Below are 21,158 nucleotides of genomic sequence, written 5' to 3'. Positions count from 1 at the left end.
ATATAGTCAACTTTATTCATCCAGGATTTGGGCTCTGTTGAGGTTATAAAAGACAGAAAGTGAGAAAGCAAACTGGCCAGAGGCAAGGGTTATTTCTAGTAACAAAGGGGACTACCACCCTGTCTAATGGAGAAATCACCTTGGACCTGGTCCACTACAAGAAACCAGTAACTAGACAGGAAGTTGGAACCTGCCCACTCACAACCAGACACATTACAATTTTGCTAGCATAATGAGGCTGAAAGCAGGTAGCTTGTAGAGGCTGTGACAGTGATAACCTTATGCTAGCTTTTTATGATGGCTCTTCTCTTCAAATGTTATTATATTGCAGGGGTGGCCAATTCCGGTCCTCGAAAGCCACAATCAGGCCAGGTTTCCAGGATTTTTTATGTAAACCGGCATGATGTCCACAACTAATGCCGGTATATAAAAATGTTTAAATAAATAAATAAATTACTCCTCTCTGCTTACTTCCCAGATACTATAGCTCCCAAGTTCAATACCCTTGTTTTATGTAACTTTGCTTGTTTCAGCCTTCTTGTTAGGTTCTCTGGTTATCCCCCAGTTCCATGTAAACCGGACTGATATGAATCCGATTCATGAAGTCCAGTATAGAAATATGTTAAAATAAAATAAATAAATTTCCACAATGAATGTGCACGAGATAGATTTGCATACAATGGAGGCAGTGCATGCAAGTCTATCTCATCCATAATCACTGTGGATATAGTTGGATGAAATTTGCTACTTGTGGAATGCTTTCATTTTGAATGTATAGTTACCTGGAACATCCCTGGAACCCTTTTTTAGAAAACTGGTATCACATTGGCCACATTCTGGTAATCTGCTACAGTGGCAGATTTAAAGAGAGGTTACAAATTACCAGCAGCAGGTCTGCAATTTCTTATCAAAGTTCCTTTAGAACGCCAGGATGATTACTATCAGATGCTTGAAAAGCAAATTTTATATTACTGTAGAAAAAGAAATTATTTGGCATGACTGGTCTGACACAAAAAGATACCCATCACAAAGGAAATCCCCAAACCAACCAAATAATTAGTGATCCTGTCTTGCAATAAGGACTTCTTTAGGCACTCCTGTGTCTTTTGATCACCTATCAGCAAGCCTGACAGCGTGACCTTTCACAAATGGGCCCTCCCCCACCAGACAGCTCCATCTGCAAAATAATTCTTTTGTGAAAAATATTTTTTCTAGTCACTTTTCTTTTTGCATTTAAAACTCAATATATCCTAATAGCATTCCTGATCGTGATCATGTGGCTCAACAGTGGCCGTTGTTTCATGTCCCAGCTTCATCAGGAGCGCGGGGCTTGCTGATGCATGATGAAAAGAGATTTAATGAGTGCATAAAGAAGTCCTTATTGCAAGACAGGATCATTCATTATTTGGTTGGTTTGGGGATCTCCTTTGTGACAGGTATTACTGTGGGTGGAGATTCCTGGCGCCCCATTTTCTGCATATTCTGACAGAAAAAGAACCATTTCTAACTCAAGCAGTGTCTTCCAGTCAAACAGAAGTCATGTGTAATGGCCAAAGCATGTAGCTCTCTCAAGCATCAGTGTATAATTGATTAGATATGTTGAGCGTTTCGGATAGTGTTTCTAAATACTGACGACCTGTTTTTCTCCTTCTCTTCCTGTACAGTGCCGCACAGTGTAAAATCTATACAATGTGAATAAAGCAACTAGTTTAACCGAATAAGCCAAACTATAATTTATCAGTTGTGCAGTTTACTTCAATTACCGTCTGGGTTGTGGCTAGGGAATCAACTTTTTCCAAATCTCAAATAGTGTTTTGGGATAAAATGTGGTGAATGGAATAGACTTTTAAATTAGTAATTTACAGAATAAATGAATAATTTCAGTATTTCCATTCTCATCACTAGTATATTTCTCCAAAGTAGAATACTGATTGTTTATCTCGTATTACAGCTGATGCCCAGTACAGTTTTATGCTTTCCGATATTTAGAATAACTTTGCTGTAGCACAAACCCTGCTCTGAGTGCTCTCTGCATTCCTCTCGGCTGTTTGCAGTGACAGGGAGGGGAAATCCATGTAACACGAGGACCATGAAATAAGTCGCAAGCAGCACTGCAGTAACAATATAAACAGATGCCACAGGCCAGCAAATCAATCACTCAAGGAAAAATACACACCAGTGAGATCGTGTAAATCAAATGAAACTGTTTGAATGCACAGAATACTTGGAGGTCACTTCACCATAAAGCTTTAAAAAAAAAAAAGAAAATTTTGAAAAGTTGTACTGCATTCCTGTTTTGCTCACTGCAGGATCTGGGGCAAGTCTTTATCCAATTAAGGGACTCTGATTCTTCATAAAACAACTGAACAAGGGCTTGGGCATGTCATTTCAAGCTGCGGAAAAATTCACACTTTTAGGGAGTAGGAAGTTAATTAGGCACACAGAATAAATCAAACCGTTTTTGTTGAAAAAGCGTTTGTTATTTTCTTAACTCATTGGCGAAGCCAAACCACTGTAGCCAATTGGCGGCTGAGAGCAGAGTAAATCTCCGAAGAGGGATAGAAAGTAGAGAACTGTGCCACGGTCAGCTGAGCACCTTCTACTTACATCCTCAATACTTCTGACAGCTTTCCACAAGCAGCAAGAGAAAATGGACCTTTTTATTCTCCACGCTCCACTTACTCTCCTGCTCAGTGTAGATTTAAATTCTGCAGTGAACATAAGGCATGGCTGTTTCAAAACAGGGAGCCAATGTACAGTACACTGACAAATTACAGTAAAAATAAAAAGCAAAAAGGGTTTCTTTTGAGCATTCTTCACATCGAAAAATCTGTAATCAGGGTTGCTTTCAATGAAGGAATGAACACATACACATTTGAAAGACTAACTAAAGGCAAAAAGAAAAGGGTATTTGCGCTATTATTTGTAAAAAAAAATAAAAAAAAATTATGTAGTGCAACATTAAACTGACACAGAAAGAGTTGTAACTCAATTTCATCTCTGGATTTAACAAATCCTGACCATTGCTATATAGAAATGGCCAAAATCCATGTTGTGTTTTCTTTTTTGTTTTTCCTTCCCTTCTTCAGCTTTATCCAGGAGGATGGGAGACATCTGATTGTTCTGAATTACCCTTCCACTGTTCTTTGATGGATGCCAAGATGTGTTGGCATTAATGAGGATGTGCTGGTGATGGTGGGGGAGCAATTTTCAAAATGTCCGCTGCCACTTTTAACCTGTGGACTTTGCACCAGTTTTCAAAGTGTTATTTTCGCTTTGAAGCTTGCCATGGGTAGAAAGGGCATTGGCAGCTGCTTTTTCCATGGATACTTTGAAAATAGACTGCGTAGAAATCAGACTATTTTGCACAGTATGGGCAATCTGATCTACATTTATCTATGTACTGGTATGAAGACCAAGGCACAGTTTAGTTTCCTTTGAAAACAGGGAGCCTAACTTTCAAACAAATCCGCTGTACAGCATTTGTGACCAGTAAGGTGATGTGCAGAGATTAATGCTAGAAATTTTATAACTGTGTGACAGGAGCTGCATGGTTTATAAAGTACCACGGAGTTCTACTCCAAAAGTATGCACAAATATTTCCAATGTAAGAAAATGCATCCTTTTTTATGAACATATGCATGTAACAAAATATAATGTAGCCCTGTGGGAATTCTGCACTACTGTGGAGTGCAGAATTCCCCTCCTGCACAGTTGTACAGAATCTGTGCAGAATTTGGCAGGCCCTGGCATACTGTGAGTGGGCTGGCTTCTGCTCATGGCACGCCAGAGCCTGCTCCTTCTTCTCCATGAGTGGGACAGCCTCCACTCATGGGGAAGATGGAATAGGCCCCAGGGTGCCGTGAACGAGACAACCTCTGCTCGCAGCAAAGAAGGAACAGGCCCCCATTACTGTGTGTGAGAGAGAACGTGTGCGATTGAGAGAAACTGGTTAGAGAGGTGACGTGTGTATATATGAGAATGAAAGTGACTGGTCAGGGAAAGTATTGGTGTGTGTGTGAGAGATTGGTCATGGAGATGACGGGTGAGAGAGAGAGAGAGAATATAGAAATGAGAAACATGTGTATGTGAAAGAGAGCATGGGAGTGGAAAGCATGTGTGTGTGTGTGCGCACGCACATGAGCGAGAGAGAGAGAGAGAAACTGGTGTGTGTGTGTGTGTGTGTGTAAGAGAAATACTGGTCAGAAGATGATTGGTGTGTAAGACAGAAACTGGTCATGGGGGTGTGACTGGTATGTGTGTGTGAGAGACAGAGACTCTGATCGTAGGCCCTAAGGGAGAAGACCATTACAGAGCTTCAGCCACTACTGCTTCTGGTGTGTGCTACTGGCCTGCATGGAAGAGGAGTAGGAGAGCTGCTGGAGGGGGTTAGTAAAGGTGGCTTTTTAAGTTTATTTTTCTTGATTGACTGCCATTTTAATTATTTAATATTATGTAATGTGTGCTTTTTTGAAATATTTTATTGGTGTTTGGAGAATTTTTAATAATTTTTATGAGTTTTTAATTGTTGGATGTTATTCTATTCATAGCTGCTTTGAAACATTTATTCTGTTTATTAGTATAGTTTTACAATTATTTCTGTGTGGGGATCTATAGCTGCTTGGCTAGTTCGGTTTTCCTAACAGGAGGTATATTGGAGTTTAGGGCCTGATTTAATATTTGTGGTGATGCCTTTTTATAGGTAGGGTTTTTACTGTTTGAGTGCTTTCCATAATACAGGTATAACTGTGTGCAGATTAGTTTATGTGCATTATTGCAGATCCTGGGAGTATGTTAGGTCGGTTCTGTGTGTGTGACAGAGGTGAGGCATTTTACTAGCATGCAAGCGTTTGTATCAGTCTTATTTGTTGTGTTTTCTCAAGAGGACATGCATTGGTGGAAAACTGCTGTCTTTTCATAGGTAGGGCTATTGAGTCTGGTAGTAGAAGGAGTTTGTATTGCTGTTACTAAGAACATCTTTTTTGTAGGGTGAGTTGTAAGTGGAGTATTTTAATTCTGTTTTACATCCATTATTGTGGGTTGGGGGGGCTCCTGTGGATGCAAACTCTACTTTTACATTTGGCCTCATGACAGTCACGTGTTCAATGTGTCACGCATGGGAGAGCCATCAGTCAGGTGTGTCCCGACAGAAAAGAGGTTGAGAACCACTGCTCTACTACATCAAATCGAACCCCCACCAATTCACCAAGGCCTCCCACTCAAAAACTGCAGACAGACAAATCCGATTTAATTTGCATGAGTTAATTAACGTGTAAAAATATACAAGTTTGGTAATTAACCCATGCACATCTCTTACAAAATAGCAACTATCGCGCATACTTCTGAATCCCTCTCCCTGGAATGCCCCGAGCCTGCCTTTTTTTTTCCCGCTGGTAAAATTTATGCATGAAATGGAAAATATGTGCACACTCTCACCATTTAGAAAATGGCATATACTGTATAAGGTGAATTTTAAAAGCCTGACGCTCACCAAAATTAGAGGGATGTGTGAATGTGTCGGGCCGCTGCGCACCGAGCGGATTTCAAAAGCCACCCATATATATGCTGCTTTGTGCACAAATGAAATGTTTCCAAAAAAGGGGCAGGTCATGAGCATGGTCTGGGAGAGGGCATGGGTGTTTCAGGATTTTAACATAAAATTTGTGTGTAAATACTTACACGCACTGGGGACCCCTGCCGTTAATTTTACTTCTGCTATGGATGATGTGCAAGTTATAAAACAAAAAAATCTAGGTAGATCAGCAGGGTTTTAAAAGTCAGGGCTAACAGGGGGGAAGGAAGGCTATTAAACCAGGATTTTGGAAGTCCTATATTTAACAGGGCAAACTGGGAAAACTGCAATGGTATCAGCACCGTGCCTTTTAAAATCCCCTCACTTACGTGGTAGAAGTCGCATTTGCGTGCATAGGCATACAGCCACTTAAAATTCACCACACGTGCGCACTGGGTCAGGCTATTTTATAACCTGCATGCATATACACGTGTATGTTAGAAAATAGCCTTATCCCTGGGGTGCAAGCTAACGAATGTGTGCACATGTGCACCCACGTATCACTTTGAAAGATACCGTCCCCTGAGCGTACACGCTACTTATGCGCATATGTGCTATTTTTACCTGCAAAACACCATTGAAAATGTATTTTGTCTCTCCTCTATAAGAACAGCAATTCTATTTTTTTGAATTTAATTGTCCACCTTTCTATCAAATGGCAAATCAGAGTATAATCAAAACATCAATATAAACTGCACTAGATTAATCAGTAATATTTAATATTCCAAGGCTTGGAGGTCCTGCTGGCAGCCTCGTTCCTTGCACTGCCACACCCTTAAAGGTTTGTGTTTTGCCTCATTTAACTGTGTCTTGCCTCAGCTTGGAATCCTTGGTGCTCTGTGTCATGGTCTTTGTATCTTAGACTTAGCCCTTGCCTTATTTGCAGCCCCAGTTTAGTGACCTTCTGTTCTGTTAAGTCCTGTTTGTTTGTTTAGACTGCTTGGTCCTGCTAGTTCTGATGGGTTGTTTGTATATCCTGTCTTTTGTCTAGTTTGTGGTGCACTTTCTGTGCTGTTTGTAAGCACCTTTTCATTTCTTGTTTATTCCAGCAGCCAGCTGCCCTTGTGGGTGCCTTCTGTCTCCATATGCACATCTATCAAGTCCTGCTGGCCACCAAAACCCAAGAGCTCAACTCGAGGGGGGAGGTGGCTGGTCAGGCAGAAGATCCTGACCTCGAGCTGTTCCTGTGTCCGGCCTGCTCTGGTCTGTGGGTTACCCCTAACCGCCATCTTGCACCCTGACACAGGGACAGAGTTTCTGATGTTGGAGCAGACTATCATTTGGGATCCAGTGATTCAGTCTTAGGGCACAGAAGGTTAAGGTTCATTCAAAGGCGAGATTCCTAAACTTCAGGTATTAAAATGGGGAAGTACCTCAAGTGGTCGTTAGACAGATGGGAAAATCTAGGGGAAGTAGAAAAGCAGTGGGCAAAACTACAAGGAGATATTATAAAAGGCACTAACCTGTTAGAAAATTAAATAAAAGAAATAAAAAAAAGAGGATACTATGGATTTCTAAAGTAGTAACTGGAAAAGTAAGTAAAAAAAGGTTAGCGTTCATAAACTACCATATTTTTTGCTCTATAAGATGCACTTTTTTTCCCCAAAAGTGGGGGGTAAATGTCTGTGCGTCTTATGGAGAGAATATTAAAAAAAAAAACAAAAAAAAAAATAACTACAACCCCCCCCCCCCCCGACCTGCCAAAAGTCCCTGGTGGTCCAGCGTGGGTCTGGAAGTGATTTCCTGCACTTGGGCCGTCGGCTGCCAGTAATCAAAATGGTGCCGATGGCCCTTACTATGTCACAGGGGCTGACCGGTCGGCCCCTGACATATAGTGGCATTGTGAGACTCATTTGAAGGAGAATATGTAGGAGCTAAGGAGGAAAAAACAAAATTCCTTAACAAATATTTCTGTTTGGTGTTCACTATGGAAGAACCAGAAGCAGGACCACATAAAACAAAAATACAAATAAGATTGAAAATGAGGTAAACTTCAATTTTCAGTAAAATGTGTTCACAAGGAGCTAACTAAAAACTTAAAGTAGATTTAGCAATGGTGCTGGATGGGCTACATCTGAGGGTATTAAGGGAACTTAGAGAAGTTCTAGCAGTTCCACTGGCTGACATTTTCAATGCTTCTTTAGAGTCAAGAGTAGTTCCGAAGGGATGGAGACTGGTGGATGTGGTTACTATTCACAAAAGGCGATGTTAGGGGGAGACTGGGAACTACAAGCCAGTTAGTCTGACCTCTGTGGTGAGCAAATTAATGGAATTGCTGCTACAACTGAGGATAGCACAGTTTCTGGCATCCAATAGATTGCCAGTTCCAAGGCAGCAAGGTTTTTAACAGAGGTAGGTCTTGTCAGAAAAAAATCTTATAAATTTGACCAGAGAGGCTCAGGGGAGAGCATTAGTGTACTTGAATTTCAGTAAGGTTCTGAAATGGTTCTGCTTACGAGACTTATAAATAAATAGAGTGATTGTGTTAGAAACTGGTTGCATGGGAAGCGACAAGGGTAGTGGTAAAAACAGTTCACTCCAAGGAGTGGGGTGCGGTCACTAGTGGTGTGCCTTAGGGATCAGTTTTTGAATTGGTTCTTTTCGACATTTTTGTGAGCAATACTGCCAACAGATTGTCAGGAAAGGTTTGTTTTCTTACCAGTGATAAAATCTGTAGCAGGGTAGACAGCCAGGAAGGTGTGGAAAATGAGGAGGGATTTAGTGAAGCTTGAAGAATGGTCTAGGGTCTTGGCAGCTAAGGTTTAATGCTAAAAAAAAAATGCAGGGTTATGCATTTAGGATGCAAAACCCTAGGGAAAGGTACAATATAGGGAATGAAATTCTAAGTACGAATGAAAAGTGGATCTGGAGGTCATCATATATGATGGATCTTAAGGTGATCATAAAGGTAGATACAGTGACTGCAAAAGCCAGAAAAATGCTTGGCTCCTTAGAAAGAGGAATGATTAGCAGAAAAAAGGGGAAGTGATTGCCCTTGGTGAGACCTCTTTTGGAATACTGTGTGCAGTTGGGAGACCGCCTCTTCAAAAGGATATAAACCGGTTGGAGTTGGTCTAGAGGGTAGAGCCTAAAATGGTCAGTGATCTTCATTTTAAAGCATATAGAGACAGATTTAAAGATCTAAACATATATACCCCTAGAGGAAAAGGTGGGATATGGGAGATATGATAGAGATATTTAAATACCTCCAAGGTTTTCATGCACAGGAAGTTAGCCTCTTTCAAAGGATGCTCTAAAATAAAGGGTCATGAGATGAGGGTGAAGAGAGGTAGATTTAGGAGCAACATAAGAAAATATTTCATCACAGAGAGAGCTCATGCAACATTCTCCCTTTGGAGGTGATGCAGATAAAAATTGAATATGATTTCAAGAAAGTATGGGATAAACCACAGAGGATCTCTGAGGGAGTGACTGGAATTGTAAGATGAATTAGGTGGTGTGGATGGGCAGACTAGATATGCCATAATTTATTATTTTTTATATACCGACATTCGATCTTAGATATCACATCGGTTTACATTCAGGTACCGTAGGTATTTCCCTAACCCTAGAGGGCTTACAATCTAAGTTTTGTACCATATGGTTTTTTTCTGCAGTAATGTTTCTATGAAGGGCACATCTGAGAGCTGCTGGGTTACCATACAATCTATAGAGGTTCACTGCGTATTTCCTGCAGGATGAAAGACTTAGGTTTTACTAGATCTTATTCCTATACCCCAACTACTATGTGTATGCTGACAATATGGAGTCTCTCTTGCAAAGACATTTGGGATGCTTGATATCTCAGCTCCGAGGGAAAACAAGACAGACTATTTTCTACACAGAAGAACAAAGACAATAAAAGACAGTTTCTAAGAAAAACAGACTCCTCCAGGTGCCAGCGAGGCTGGAGTTTATGGCCTAGCTGTACAAATCTGCCTATCAAAGCCTCGATACTTATCAAGGAGCTGTCCAACACAAACCTTATGGTTAATGTGTCTCTGGCCAAGGGATGACCTGCCTGTTTGAAAAAAATGTGGATGAACTGGACCAATTACATTGATGATCTTGAAGCTAATTGATTTGCATTAATGAACTAAAAATGAAAATTAATCCCTTTATAAGGAGGAAAACAAAGAAAGGCAAAAGCAAGCATGCAAAAGAACAAGAAGGCACACAAGTGGAGAAGAGCCTCCTATAACAACTGAAGCAGACTGATACCTCACCCTGCCAATCCTTGCCTCAAAGTCTGAGCAAACCTGGTTTCCCTCAGGCAGTTAGGATTGCCCTCCCCATCCAGTCTCCTGTGAAGTGCTAGGATTGCAGAAGCCCAGACAAATAAACATCAGAAGCAGTGAGATCAGATAACTGCATCCCCAGCCACCTCAAAGAGCTCCTAAGCACAGAACTGGAAGGTTTTGCCATTTAAATCCCTATCTGTAGGTAGTTAGGATCTTAATTTCTTATGCACAAGTTTCAGGCTAATTTGATAGGCTAGTGCTTTACTGACTTTATAAGAACAGAGTATTTTCCTATTTGTGATAATTGCTGAATATGCAATCCTTTTAACATCTGACAATCATTAAGTTTATACTGAGAAATCAATTGTGATAGTACTAAGAGAACCCTATAAAATTTCCATTATTTAAGACAAATGGAACACTGTTATTCTCAGAGAGCCTTGGTCATAAAGAATATATGTTTTGTAAATTATTATATGCAAAGTACCCTATAGGGGCTTGATACACACTTTGAGAATTCAGGAACAAAAGACACATCCACTTCAGTTCGGGTTATTCCAAAATTAAAAGTTTACTAAAACATACAGTATGGTAAGTGAAGATCCATAACAAATGCCTCTGAAGATGGATTTCCAAATTCCTATATGTTAATACCACAATAAACAAAAGTCCAGTCACATACATAGTTTATCAGCAAGCAAGGGCTTCCTCTGAATCCAAACCGCTGCTCCCCGAAAATTTTCCCAGAATAGGAACTACCTATTTACAGTACATAACATAGTAATGATGGCAGATAAAGACAAAATGGTCATTCCAGTCTGCCCAGCAATTTGCTTATGGTAGTAACTGCCACTCTGTGCAAGTTACCCCATGCATTCTGTTAAGGGTAATAACTGCAGTTCTGTTCAGATTATCCTCATACAATCTATTAAGGGTAATAACTGCTGCTCCATGTAAGTTACTCCCATGCAGAAGTGTTACATCACATCTTTTCTTGATACCTGAATCAGCTTAATGTTTCCTCCCTTCTGAAATCCTCTAAAATTTATTATATATCCCTTTAGACATAGTTCAAAGCAGTTCACAAAGGGGCAATCATAAAAACAATTAGATAATATAACAAAAAAATAAAAGCATAAAATGCATAACAAATACATGACCTCCTATTAATGATTATACATCAAATCAAGAAATATGGACAGTTTTACTCAGTATTCTTGGGAAACTTATTTCCAATTAATACCTTTAATGTTGCATTAAGAAGCTGCTGAAACATAAGTTTTCAGCATCTTTCTGAAATCCCTAGCACATGTTGCCAGACACAATTGCTCTGGTAAAACATTCTAAGTATTGGCCCTGCTACAGAAAATGCTTTCTCCCTGGCTTCACCAAGATGAATAAAGATGGAACATCAAGTAAAGCAGACTGCGAAGATCATAAACCACATGGTGGATTATATATTCTAAGCATCATACTAATCCATGGCGATTCAATCTTGCCCAACAATTTCTAAACCAATATGATGGTTTTGTATTTTATCCTCCAATCTACCGGGAGCCAATGAAGCTTCTTGAGAACTGGGTTGATGTGTTCTCTCATTCCTACACCAGCAAGAATACAGGCTGCCATTTTCTGAACCACTTGCAAATTAAAGAACTAGGCACATCAAAATAGAGACAGTTAAAATAGTCAAGGTTGGTAAAGAGTAGTCTACAATATCATGCAGAAATCCTGTTCATTTAACAAAGATATTAAATGACGCAAAATCTTAAATTTGAAAAATGTGGCTTTCGTGATGGCATTAATTTGAGCACTCATTATTGGCAAGCTAAAGTCTAAGATAACACCTAGACTTTTCATTTAATAGATATTTAAAAACTCTCAAAGTGAAAGACATCTGGTTTATCAAAAACTGGAACTTGTTCTAGTATCATTATTTCTGTTTTTTCCACATTCAAAGCCAGTTTATTATGATATAGCATTGCTTTACAGCAGACAAGCAAATTGAGACTGATTGAAAGGCAATATACCATAATGATCATGTTGAGGTGAAAAAAAAACTGGATATCGTCCATATAGATTCTATAATTAGAGCCCAAACTAGAACCATACAGATTTAAACAATGTGGCTGATAATGAAGATCCCTAAAGAACCCTCAGTCTCATCACATGTAATGCAGAAGATGCGATGTAAATCTGTTCCTGATGATCAGAAAGATGCAATCTAAACCAATTAGCACAGTACCTCCAATCCCAAATTCACTCAAACACTAATCAAAATATCATGATTAATAGTGTTGAATACTGCAGAAATGTCCAACAGTACCAATACAACGCTGTCCATGATCAAATCCTCTCCTGATGGTTTCAAAGCTAGAGAGAAGCAAAGTCTTGGTACTGAATGATTTATAAAACCCAAACTGAAATGGATGAGGAATCAATTATTCTTCCATAAAATCATTAAATTGGTATAAAACTTAACGATTCAATCAAATTTGCAAAGACTGACAGAGGAAATTAGTTTAAATTAGCTAAGCAAGAAGAGTCCCAGGAGGCCTTTTATTCATAGTGGATGGACAGAGGCTCTTTTGAAACTGGCAGGTAATAAACCTTCAAGTAATGAATGGTTAATAATACTTCTTAAACAAAGAAAAATGTATTCTCTTACCACCTAGTGAAACCAATATCCTGGGTTTACTTTTTATAGAATAAAATAATCTACAGGGATATATCAGGCTAGAGAGGCGTAATCTTATTTGATGGAGATTACAGACTTCAAATGTCACTGGAGCTCTGTCTTGCCATTTTGGAAACATTTTAGAACCATTTTGGAGGATATTCATATATGTTATCTGGGCAATATGGAATATCAGATTGTGAGGGCAAAATTCCCCTATTCACACATGCACATAAGTGAGAGGAAGCCAAGCAAGATGATAATACAGAATACACAATTACATAGCATTACTGCTCTCTTAGCTGTGCAAATATCATTGATAATATTGGTAAGTGGTGTAGTAATATTCACTTACCAATACATGACTTGATACATTTGTGAAAAGTTTAACCTTGCCTTTTCATCCTTTCACTTTTTGTATGTATACAACTTTGAAAACGAAATCTGCTGTTGAAATCCAGCCTACAAGTTACATCTAAACTGAGCCAAGATCATCCTTAGTTCATGCTGTACTAACGTAATGAAGGGAGCAGAGCTCTCAAAAAGCCAATCACAAATACATTACACCTTAGCATTGTAACAACATATCAAAGTTTGTTGATCTTTATTTCTACGGATTTAAGTGGACTAACATAGCAAGCACAGTACTTTGGTCTTCTGCCTGCACACAAAGGATGCACCACATTTAGAAACCAGATGTGGTACTCAGGTCCTTCAACAGCTAGATTCAACAGGCACACAAAAGGAACTTCAAAACCACTGTGACAAAACGCAGATGAAACTAGCAGCGAAAATCTACCTGCACAGGTGCATACCATTTAGCAAAGGCAATGTGAATGTTGTAAAGGTTAAATTTTCCAAGAAGAAATGCACAGCAACAATTCAGCATGGTTCCAATCAAAACTACTGAATGGTTTTACCTACCTCTTCCAAACTGCTATCGTCTTTCTTCAAAGCTTTAAAACAGAAAAGGAGAAAAACACTAGCATTAGCATGTCATGGCTTTCAATAACACCACAGCAGTTAAGTCCAAGAAAACACAGCAAAATAGTAGTACTTTTCCAAATTTATAAAAGGCAGGCATGCATAACTATTTTATAATCAAAAACGTGAAAGTAAATGAGATGTGGAATTGCACATGTATATTTATGAAGCATATTTCATAAATATTTAAATCAACCTATCTTCTCAGGCAGAGGAAAATAAATGCATGGAATTGTTTACTCTAATTTTTATTCACTATAAAAACACACGAAGACAATGACAGGACCATGGAGGTACTGCAAGAGGACACTGTACTAACACACACAGTATGTCTATGAATTTATGAACTTCAGGTGGAATTCAGAGATGCAATATAAGGCTTCCTTCTATACTATATATTGAAACTTATTTTTAATAGAAAATTTAAAAAAAAAAAAAAAAGTGTTTACTCTTTGGCTCAGCATTGTCAGTAAAGAATTCAGAACAAATGTTTAAACCAGCTACTCTTAGTGATGACAAGTCAAATTTAAAACATCTGGGATACTAACTATATGAAATGTAACTATTTGTTTGTTAGAAAACGTTCTTGTTAATTTCCTGTCACTGCATTCATCTGAAGAAATATTTACCTAGGAAGCAACCTCATAGACAGTAAAACACAGCAACAGAATGGGGTCTCCCGGGGTCAGCCCAGTGGCTCAGTGACGGGTATGTGCACTGCCATACAAAAGGTCATTGTCTCAATCCACAAGCTAGGTCTTCTGCTCCTCATGCTTGCTGAGCCTGGGGATTCTGTGGAGGGCAGCATTTAAAGCCCCTGCAAAGGAATCATGGTCACCGTTCAAGAGTGACACTTAGTGGCCAGATTCAGAGCCTAGGACAGTGATGGCGAATACCAGTCCTCGACAAACAGGCCAGGTTTTCAGGATATCCACAATGAATATGCATGAGATAGATCTGCATACAATGGAGGCAGTTCATGCATGCACTATTTTGTTTGCATGCTATTTGCTGGGGTTTGTTTTTTTTTTTTTTGCACATTAAGCTTTTACAAAGCTCAACACAAAATCTATGTACAGTAGGTAATAAGCTGCATCATTATGCAAAGCAGCTCATTGCCTCTGCATAGGTAAATACTAAACACAAAATTGTGTTTTGGGGCAAAATATAACTACATCTTAGGAAAGTGAAGTTAATTTTTTTTTTGCAATGAAGTTCCTGATTTAGTTTATCATCATCAATCATCATCATTTATCTTGACTCTCTTCCAGCAAGTGACTTCAAAACATGTTACACAGTGAAAGGGATAAGTGCTAACTTTACTGCAAGAAAACCCCATAAAGTTAATTTGCATTTATGTAAATGTCCTATACTGTGAAAAAAATATCTTGCATTACCAAGTCATTTCCCCTGACCCCTCCTTGGGTTAGTATTCTGGTCTCTAGGTATGTTGGACAGGAATATAAAACAGGAGAAAAAAAGTCCATGGATTGTTAAAAATAAATGCTCAGCATACCAGGATCCAAACTCTGGTAGCAATTGAGCTGGCTGCTCCAAAGGGGCAAGCATAAACTGCCAGGTCAAAAGAAAAAGAAGGCTGTCTGTTAGTGCTAAAAACAGCTATGTTTGAATTACATATATGCAGCTAATCATTAGCAACTTTTCAATATCACATGCTCATATATCCAACTTAAATCAGGCCTCAGACACACTCACTAGGTGTATGAGCAAACTGAATTACACTGTCCGGAATAGCTCACTTCTGAACTGGCATCCATAGGCAAATCTGCTCTTCTATCATTTGATGATGTCTGTGCCTGCATTAGGCATCCCAAGCTCTGGGTTCCACTGTATGGTCTTTAAGTCTCAGGGTACAACTAGTACAATCTAAACTGGGAGCTCAGCTTAACTTTTCATTGTAGCCTACAATATTTCAGTACCTCTCATGTTTAAAAAAAAAAAAAAATGTAAAAGTAGCTGAAAATTTAAAATAGCTATTTTAAGAAATCGGGCCCACATCCCATTCTGCTATGGCAGCTCTGCAAAAAGCCCCAATGTAGCAACGTACATATATCTTCCATTATCTCTATATGAACTCATTCTCCCCACAGTTTGGTTCTTTTATGTGATATCCAATTTTAAGATGATCTAATGTGTAACAGAATGGATTAGATTAAGACAGGGATTTACTTCTTCAGAAGGCTCGCCATTGCATAGCAATATGAATGAGCCCCAATTCTTTCCTTCTTAAATCAGCATACATTAGCTGGGCTTTACACCACAGAGGGGCTGACTGACCCAGTGAATCAGTCTGCTGAGCCTTATGCACAGAAGGGAAAGATTAACAAATGTCAGATCTTGTAAGAAACCAGGGAAAAAAGTTACACAAACATTTAAATGTCCTAGAAAGCCACTGAACAAAAGCTTATCAGACTCTTATCACTGGTAAACCAAGATTACATTTTAAGATTCCTGAGGTCATTATTCAGCACCACTTAGCCAGTTATGCTCCAACTTAGATGGCTAAATGATGCTGTCTGAATATTCGCCTACGCTGACCAGCCACCACTTTATCCAGCTAAAACAGGCAGATAAGTGAGGGACATTCCAGGGTAGAGCTACTTATCCAGCTGACTTAGCTGGATAAGTGCCAATATTCAGCCTTAGCCAGTTTAGTAAGCTGGATAAACTTTTAGGCCGATTCAGTAAAAACGCGGGAGAGCGGACGAACGCCTGCTCTCCCGGCGCACGCACTGGCCACTCGCCGGTGCGCGCGATACAGTATGCAAATGAGGTGGTGCAGTAGAAACAGGCAAAAGGAGGCGCTAGGGACACTAGTGCGTCCCCTAGCGCCTCCTTTTAGCCCGGAGCGGAGGCTGTCAGCGGGTTTTGACAGCCGACGCTCAATTTTGCCGGCGTCGGTTCTCGAGCCCGCTGACAGCCACGGGTTCGGAAACCAGATGCCGGCAAAATTGAGCATCCTGTTTTCAGCCCAACAGCCCCGGCCCAATTTACATTTTTTTTTTTTTTTACACCCTTCGGGACCTCCGACTTAATATCGCTATGATATTAAGTCGGAGGGTGCAAGGAAAAGCAGTTTTTACTGCTTTTCTGTGCACTTTCCCGGTGCCGGCAGAAACTAGTGCCTACCTTTGGGTAGGCGCTAATTTCTTAGAGTAAAATGTGCGGCTTGGCTGCACATTTTACTTACTGTATCCCGTGCGCATACCTAATAGGGCCATCAACATGCATTTGCATGTTGAGGGCGCTATTAGGTGCCGTGGGTTGGACGCGCGTTTTCCGCCCCTTACTGAATAAGGGGAAGAGAAAACGGGCGTCCAGGGCAGGCTAACAGTGCGCTCCGTCGGAGCGCACTGTACTGTATCGGCCTGTATAAGTTAGCTGAGTAGATTCAGCAATGTGGCCAGGCCACTGACTAAGTCAGCCATGTTAGCTGGATAGATTTATTCGGATAACCTGTTCAGCTGGAGAAGAGCTGAATATTGACCTCCCTAGCTTTTGCTGAAATAAAATTGTAAAACTCTTTCTTAAATGGCAGAATTTTCCCAGAAAGCATTTGGACTCTCTGGCTTGTGAAGGAGCAAGTTCAGAAATAACACTAAACTACAGAGTGGAACTGTGGTTCTGCTCCGGGAATTTTAAGATCCAGTATGGAGCTGGTATACATTTCATTCATCATACCATGGGCCTTCACTGTGCCCTCTCCATCCCAAGGAAGATCAGGCAAAAAAGGACAGACCTCAGAAGGCGCGCTTTGGCGTAAACAGCTTATCAGCACTAATTGTACACTGCATATCAAACAGATTATTATAAACAAGAATGCACAAGAATGCAGAATTAAAATGTGTATTCATAAACATCTCATGTTCATTATTTATTTATTTATTAAGGAAAATGGCTTAATTAGACCGCTGCAAATATGGAAGAAAAAAAACTTTACCTCTCTAAGAGCACATTTATGATATTACTGCAGTCTAAAAATGAATTCCCCTTCCTGCCGAGCCTGCATGCCAAAACCTTGAAAGCCATAGCTGAAAGACAAACTAGAAAGTAAATGATATTTATACAAAAAAAAAAAAAAGCCAATAGAAATGTTACTTGGCACCCAGGTGCAGAGTCATAAACAGACATGGCTAACGAGACACAAGAGTTCTCGTATTTCTAGCCAAGCCATGATGTGTGCGCCGTTGCCTGCCCTGTTCAGACAACCTGGTCTTAGATGTAAAATAACTCAAGCAATTTATAATGATATTGTTCATGGAAAGGGTGGTGGGCGCATGTAACGCCCTTCCTGGGTGGTAGTAGCTAAAATTATAATAATGGAATTTAAAAAGGTATGGGATAAGCAGAGCAGATCTTTAGTTGCTAAAAATGGAGAAAGCAAAAAGTACAACCTAGTGACATGAGTTTAAGCATTCAGAGTGCTGTACTCACTTGATTCAACAATGGTTGTTAGGACTGCCAGAATGTATGTCAAAGGAGGTTACTAAAGGAAATGTTGGCATCCACGTGGCCGGGGTGTCTGGCAGGCTGCAAGTTCTGTAATTAACTAGAACTCCTTGTGGATACACAGATGGTCACTTAAACCAGGTCTGTCTAGCAGGTTACACAAGAGATCTACACATCTGGATGTTTGGGCAATGGCCACAATAGTATTGCTGACTACTTAGATTATTACAGGGCCTTGTGATTAGGCATGGGAAAGATGGGTGCTGGAGAGAACTAAATGGGCATCTTGTATTCTTTTCTCCCCATAGATGGTGAAGTGCAAAGGGAAAAGATAAATTAAAATGACTGGCCTGGGTAAGAAGAAATATTGCAGATGGTGAAGCTCTGTGGCTGCCAGCTGGGACATTTGGATAGTAGGGATAGAAACAGTGGGCATGTTAGATGAGCCAAATGGTCTCTCTCTGCCATAATTTTACTATGTTATTGTGCTCAAACTTCACTTTTGCAGTTTTCAATTTAACTTAGGGATCTATTTACTAAGCTGCAGTACCAAGTACCACAGTTTAGAAAACCCCACAGTATTTTCCCTGGTGGTAAAAATACCGCAGGTTAGTAGACTCCCTTCAAAAAGTGCACATTAATGGTCCCAAGCAGTAGGACTGCTGTAATTTGAACAGGCTGATGGGCCCAAATTACCCACCAAAGCATGCCAAACCCCAGGGGTATCACCAGACTCCATGTTTCACACACACACACACACCCCGGTCACCCCTTGAGGCAACCAAAGTAAAAAAAAAGTAACAGTTTTAAAAGCTGAGGGATCCAGCACAATATCTCACCCACTCTCCTTTGGCCAACGAAAAACCCCAGTCCCCGGCACTCCTACCTTAGTAGCTCTGGTGGTCCAGAGGGAGACTGGAGTGCCCCTAGGGCTCTAAACCAAGTGCAGCCAGTTTCAGAATGGAGCCACCCAGCCAACAGTATGCATTTGCCCCACCACTGACCGGCTCACATCCACCCCACCGGGGGATTGGTGGAGAGTGTGCTCAAGACACTCCCCTCCCCAGCAGGAGAAAGGAAAGAGAGGCACAGGCGCTACATCAGCGGCACCGCCCACTGCATGCCCGCCTACCACCAGAGAGCAGAATACCACTGCAGCGGCACCAAAGGCACTTGTGCCACAGGGCACGCACATGAAGGAGTGAAACAAAGGAGCTTGCCCATTTGTACACCCCTTTGTGCGGACCTGAAGAGTGCTTCAACGTTGCATCCCTAACGTAACATCTACACCATGTAGGACGGGGCCTACATGGTGACTTAAGGAGTACCTCAGGAAAGAAGCAAAGAAGGATCACAAATCAGGTCTTCCCCATGATAAGTAACTACTCCCCCTCACTCTCTTCCTGCTTCATGTTTACTCTGCTCCTAATGAATGCTCAATCTCTATCAAAAGAAATCCCTCTAATTAATGATCTGTTAGAGGATTTAAATCCATTTTTTGCATAATCTGAAACATGGCTGAATGACAAAGATAATGTGCTCTTAAACCAATTTTCAAATGCTAGCTACGATATATTTCATTTTCCTAGACTCAAACAAAAAGGTGGAGGATTTCTAATAATCAGTAAAAAAAAAAAAGAACACAAGCTAGTACCTTACAAGATAGAGATCAACCCACCCTAGGGACGGTTCTATAATGAATCAGGGTGATGTGGCAGAATTCTGAAGCAGCAAAAAGTGCCCCTTCAAAATTCTGCCCAGCCCCATCTCCCCCTGCCCCCCCCCCCTCGTTGCGCCACCCTTTCAACCCCCACAAGACTCAGGAAAACTCCTGGGGGTCCAGCAGGGGGCCCGGGAGCGGTCTCACGCTCCCGGGCCATCAGCTGCCTGTAACAAAATTGGCATCAGTGGCCATTAGCCCCTACCATGTGACAGGGGCTACTAGTGCCATTGGCCGGCCCGTCACATGGTAGGGGCAATGGACGGTCTGTGAAAAGCTGCCCCTGCGCGCGCCGAGCCTATCTTGCATAGACTCTGTGGCACGCTCAAGCCCCGGCATGCGCATATGTCCCAGGGCTTGCAAAAAGGGGCGGGGGCGTGGCTGGAGCCTCCAGGCACAGCGGCTATTTGTCACTGTGCCTGGGATCGCGGGCAAGCCGTCGGCTGGCGCACGTAACTTTTTCAAAGATATGGGGGGGGGGGGGTGTTTAGATAGGGCTGGGGGCGGAAGGAAACGGAGGAAGGCTGCGCGGCTCAGCGCGCACAAGTTGCGCAATTGTGCACCCCCTTGCGCACGCCGACCCTGAATTTTATAACATGCGCGCGGCGTGTGGTTATAAAATCGGGCGTAGATTTGTTCACAGCGGGTTGGGCGAACAAATCTACGCCTGCGCGCACCTTCTAAAATTTGGCCCTAATTGTAGTAGACTTTAACCTCCATGCAGACAAAACATCATGAACCTTAGCCTGTGAAATGTTTTTAGAAGCAATGGAAGCCCTCAGATGATCACAATTTGTCTCGAAAGCCACTCATAAATCGGGTCACACTCTAGACCTAATATTTGCTAAAACCTGTAATTGCCTAATCAATACCTCACACACAACTCTGCCCTGGTCTGATCACTAATTAATAAAGGTAGAAACAGCCTTCACCAACCAAAGCCATAATATTTTACATCAGCTAACTTTTACCTTCAAGAAAAAGACTGAGATGGAACTACTTGCCAAAGCAATAGAAAATAAGCTCCATGAAATAAATCAAACCAATCCCACATCAGCATTTGATTCCTGGGTTATGATTGTCAATGTCATAGCTGAAAACCTTAGCCTTGTCAAGACAAAACCTATTACAAAAGAAAGGAATAACTCCAAACAATTGAAAAAGCCCTGATACAATGATGAATTGAGAAGAACTTGGAAAATTAGATAAACTTTGGCAGAAATGCCCATCTGCTGAATCCCTAGGAAAATATAAATCTTTCCTTACAAAATACCATACACTAACCAACAAAGCAAAAAAAAAAAAAAAAAAAGAAGATTACTGTGCCAAATTCACAGGGTTATATTTAATTCAAAACTTCTCTTTGAAACAGTTAAATCTTAAAAGACCCAACTTCTTCCATATCGAGAAACCATAACTTCAAAAGGCCTCTTGCAATGAATATGCCACCGCACTCATAGACAAAATCAATAAGCTGAAAAAACAATTCAATAT

The 21,158-nt window shown here is 40.7% G+C and overlaps 1 protein-coding gene across 2 annotated transcripts in view; it reads right to left on the bottom strand.

Annotated features, from left to right (window-relative positions):
- CDK14 (cyclin dependent kinase 14) overlaps nt 1–21,158 on the bottom strand; it is a 1,214,920-nt gene that overhangs the window by 1,156,977 nt on the left and 36,785 nt on the right. For both annotated transcript variants that reach the window (XM_029588836.1, XM_029588837.1), the window contains exon 2: nt 13,415–13,446. In XM_029588836.1, coding sequence (XP_029444696.1) covers nt 13,415–13,446 — 32 coding nt within the window. The remainder of the gene's footprint in view (nt 1–13,414; nt 13,447–21,158) is intronic.

This window comes from Rhinatrema bivittatum, chromosome 2 (genome assembly GCF_901001135.1).
Source record: "Rhinatrema bivittatum chromosome 2, aRhiBiv1.1, whole genome shotgun sequence".
Taxonomy (NCBI): Eukaryota; Metazoa; Chordata; class Amphibia; order Gymnophiona; family Rhinatrematidae; genus Rhinatrema; species Rhinatrema bivittatum.
Note: the sequence above shows the minus strand (reverse complement) of the source record. Positions and strands in the feature narration are given on the sequence as shown.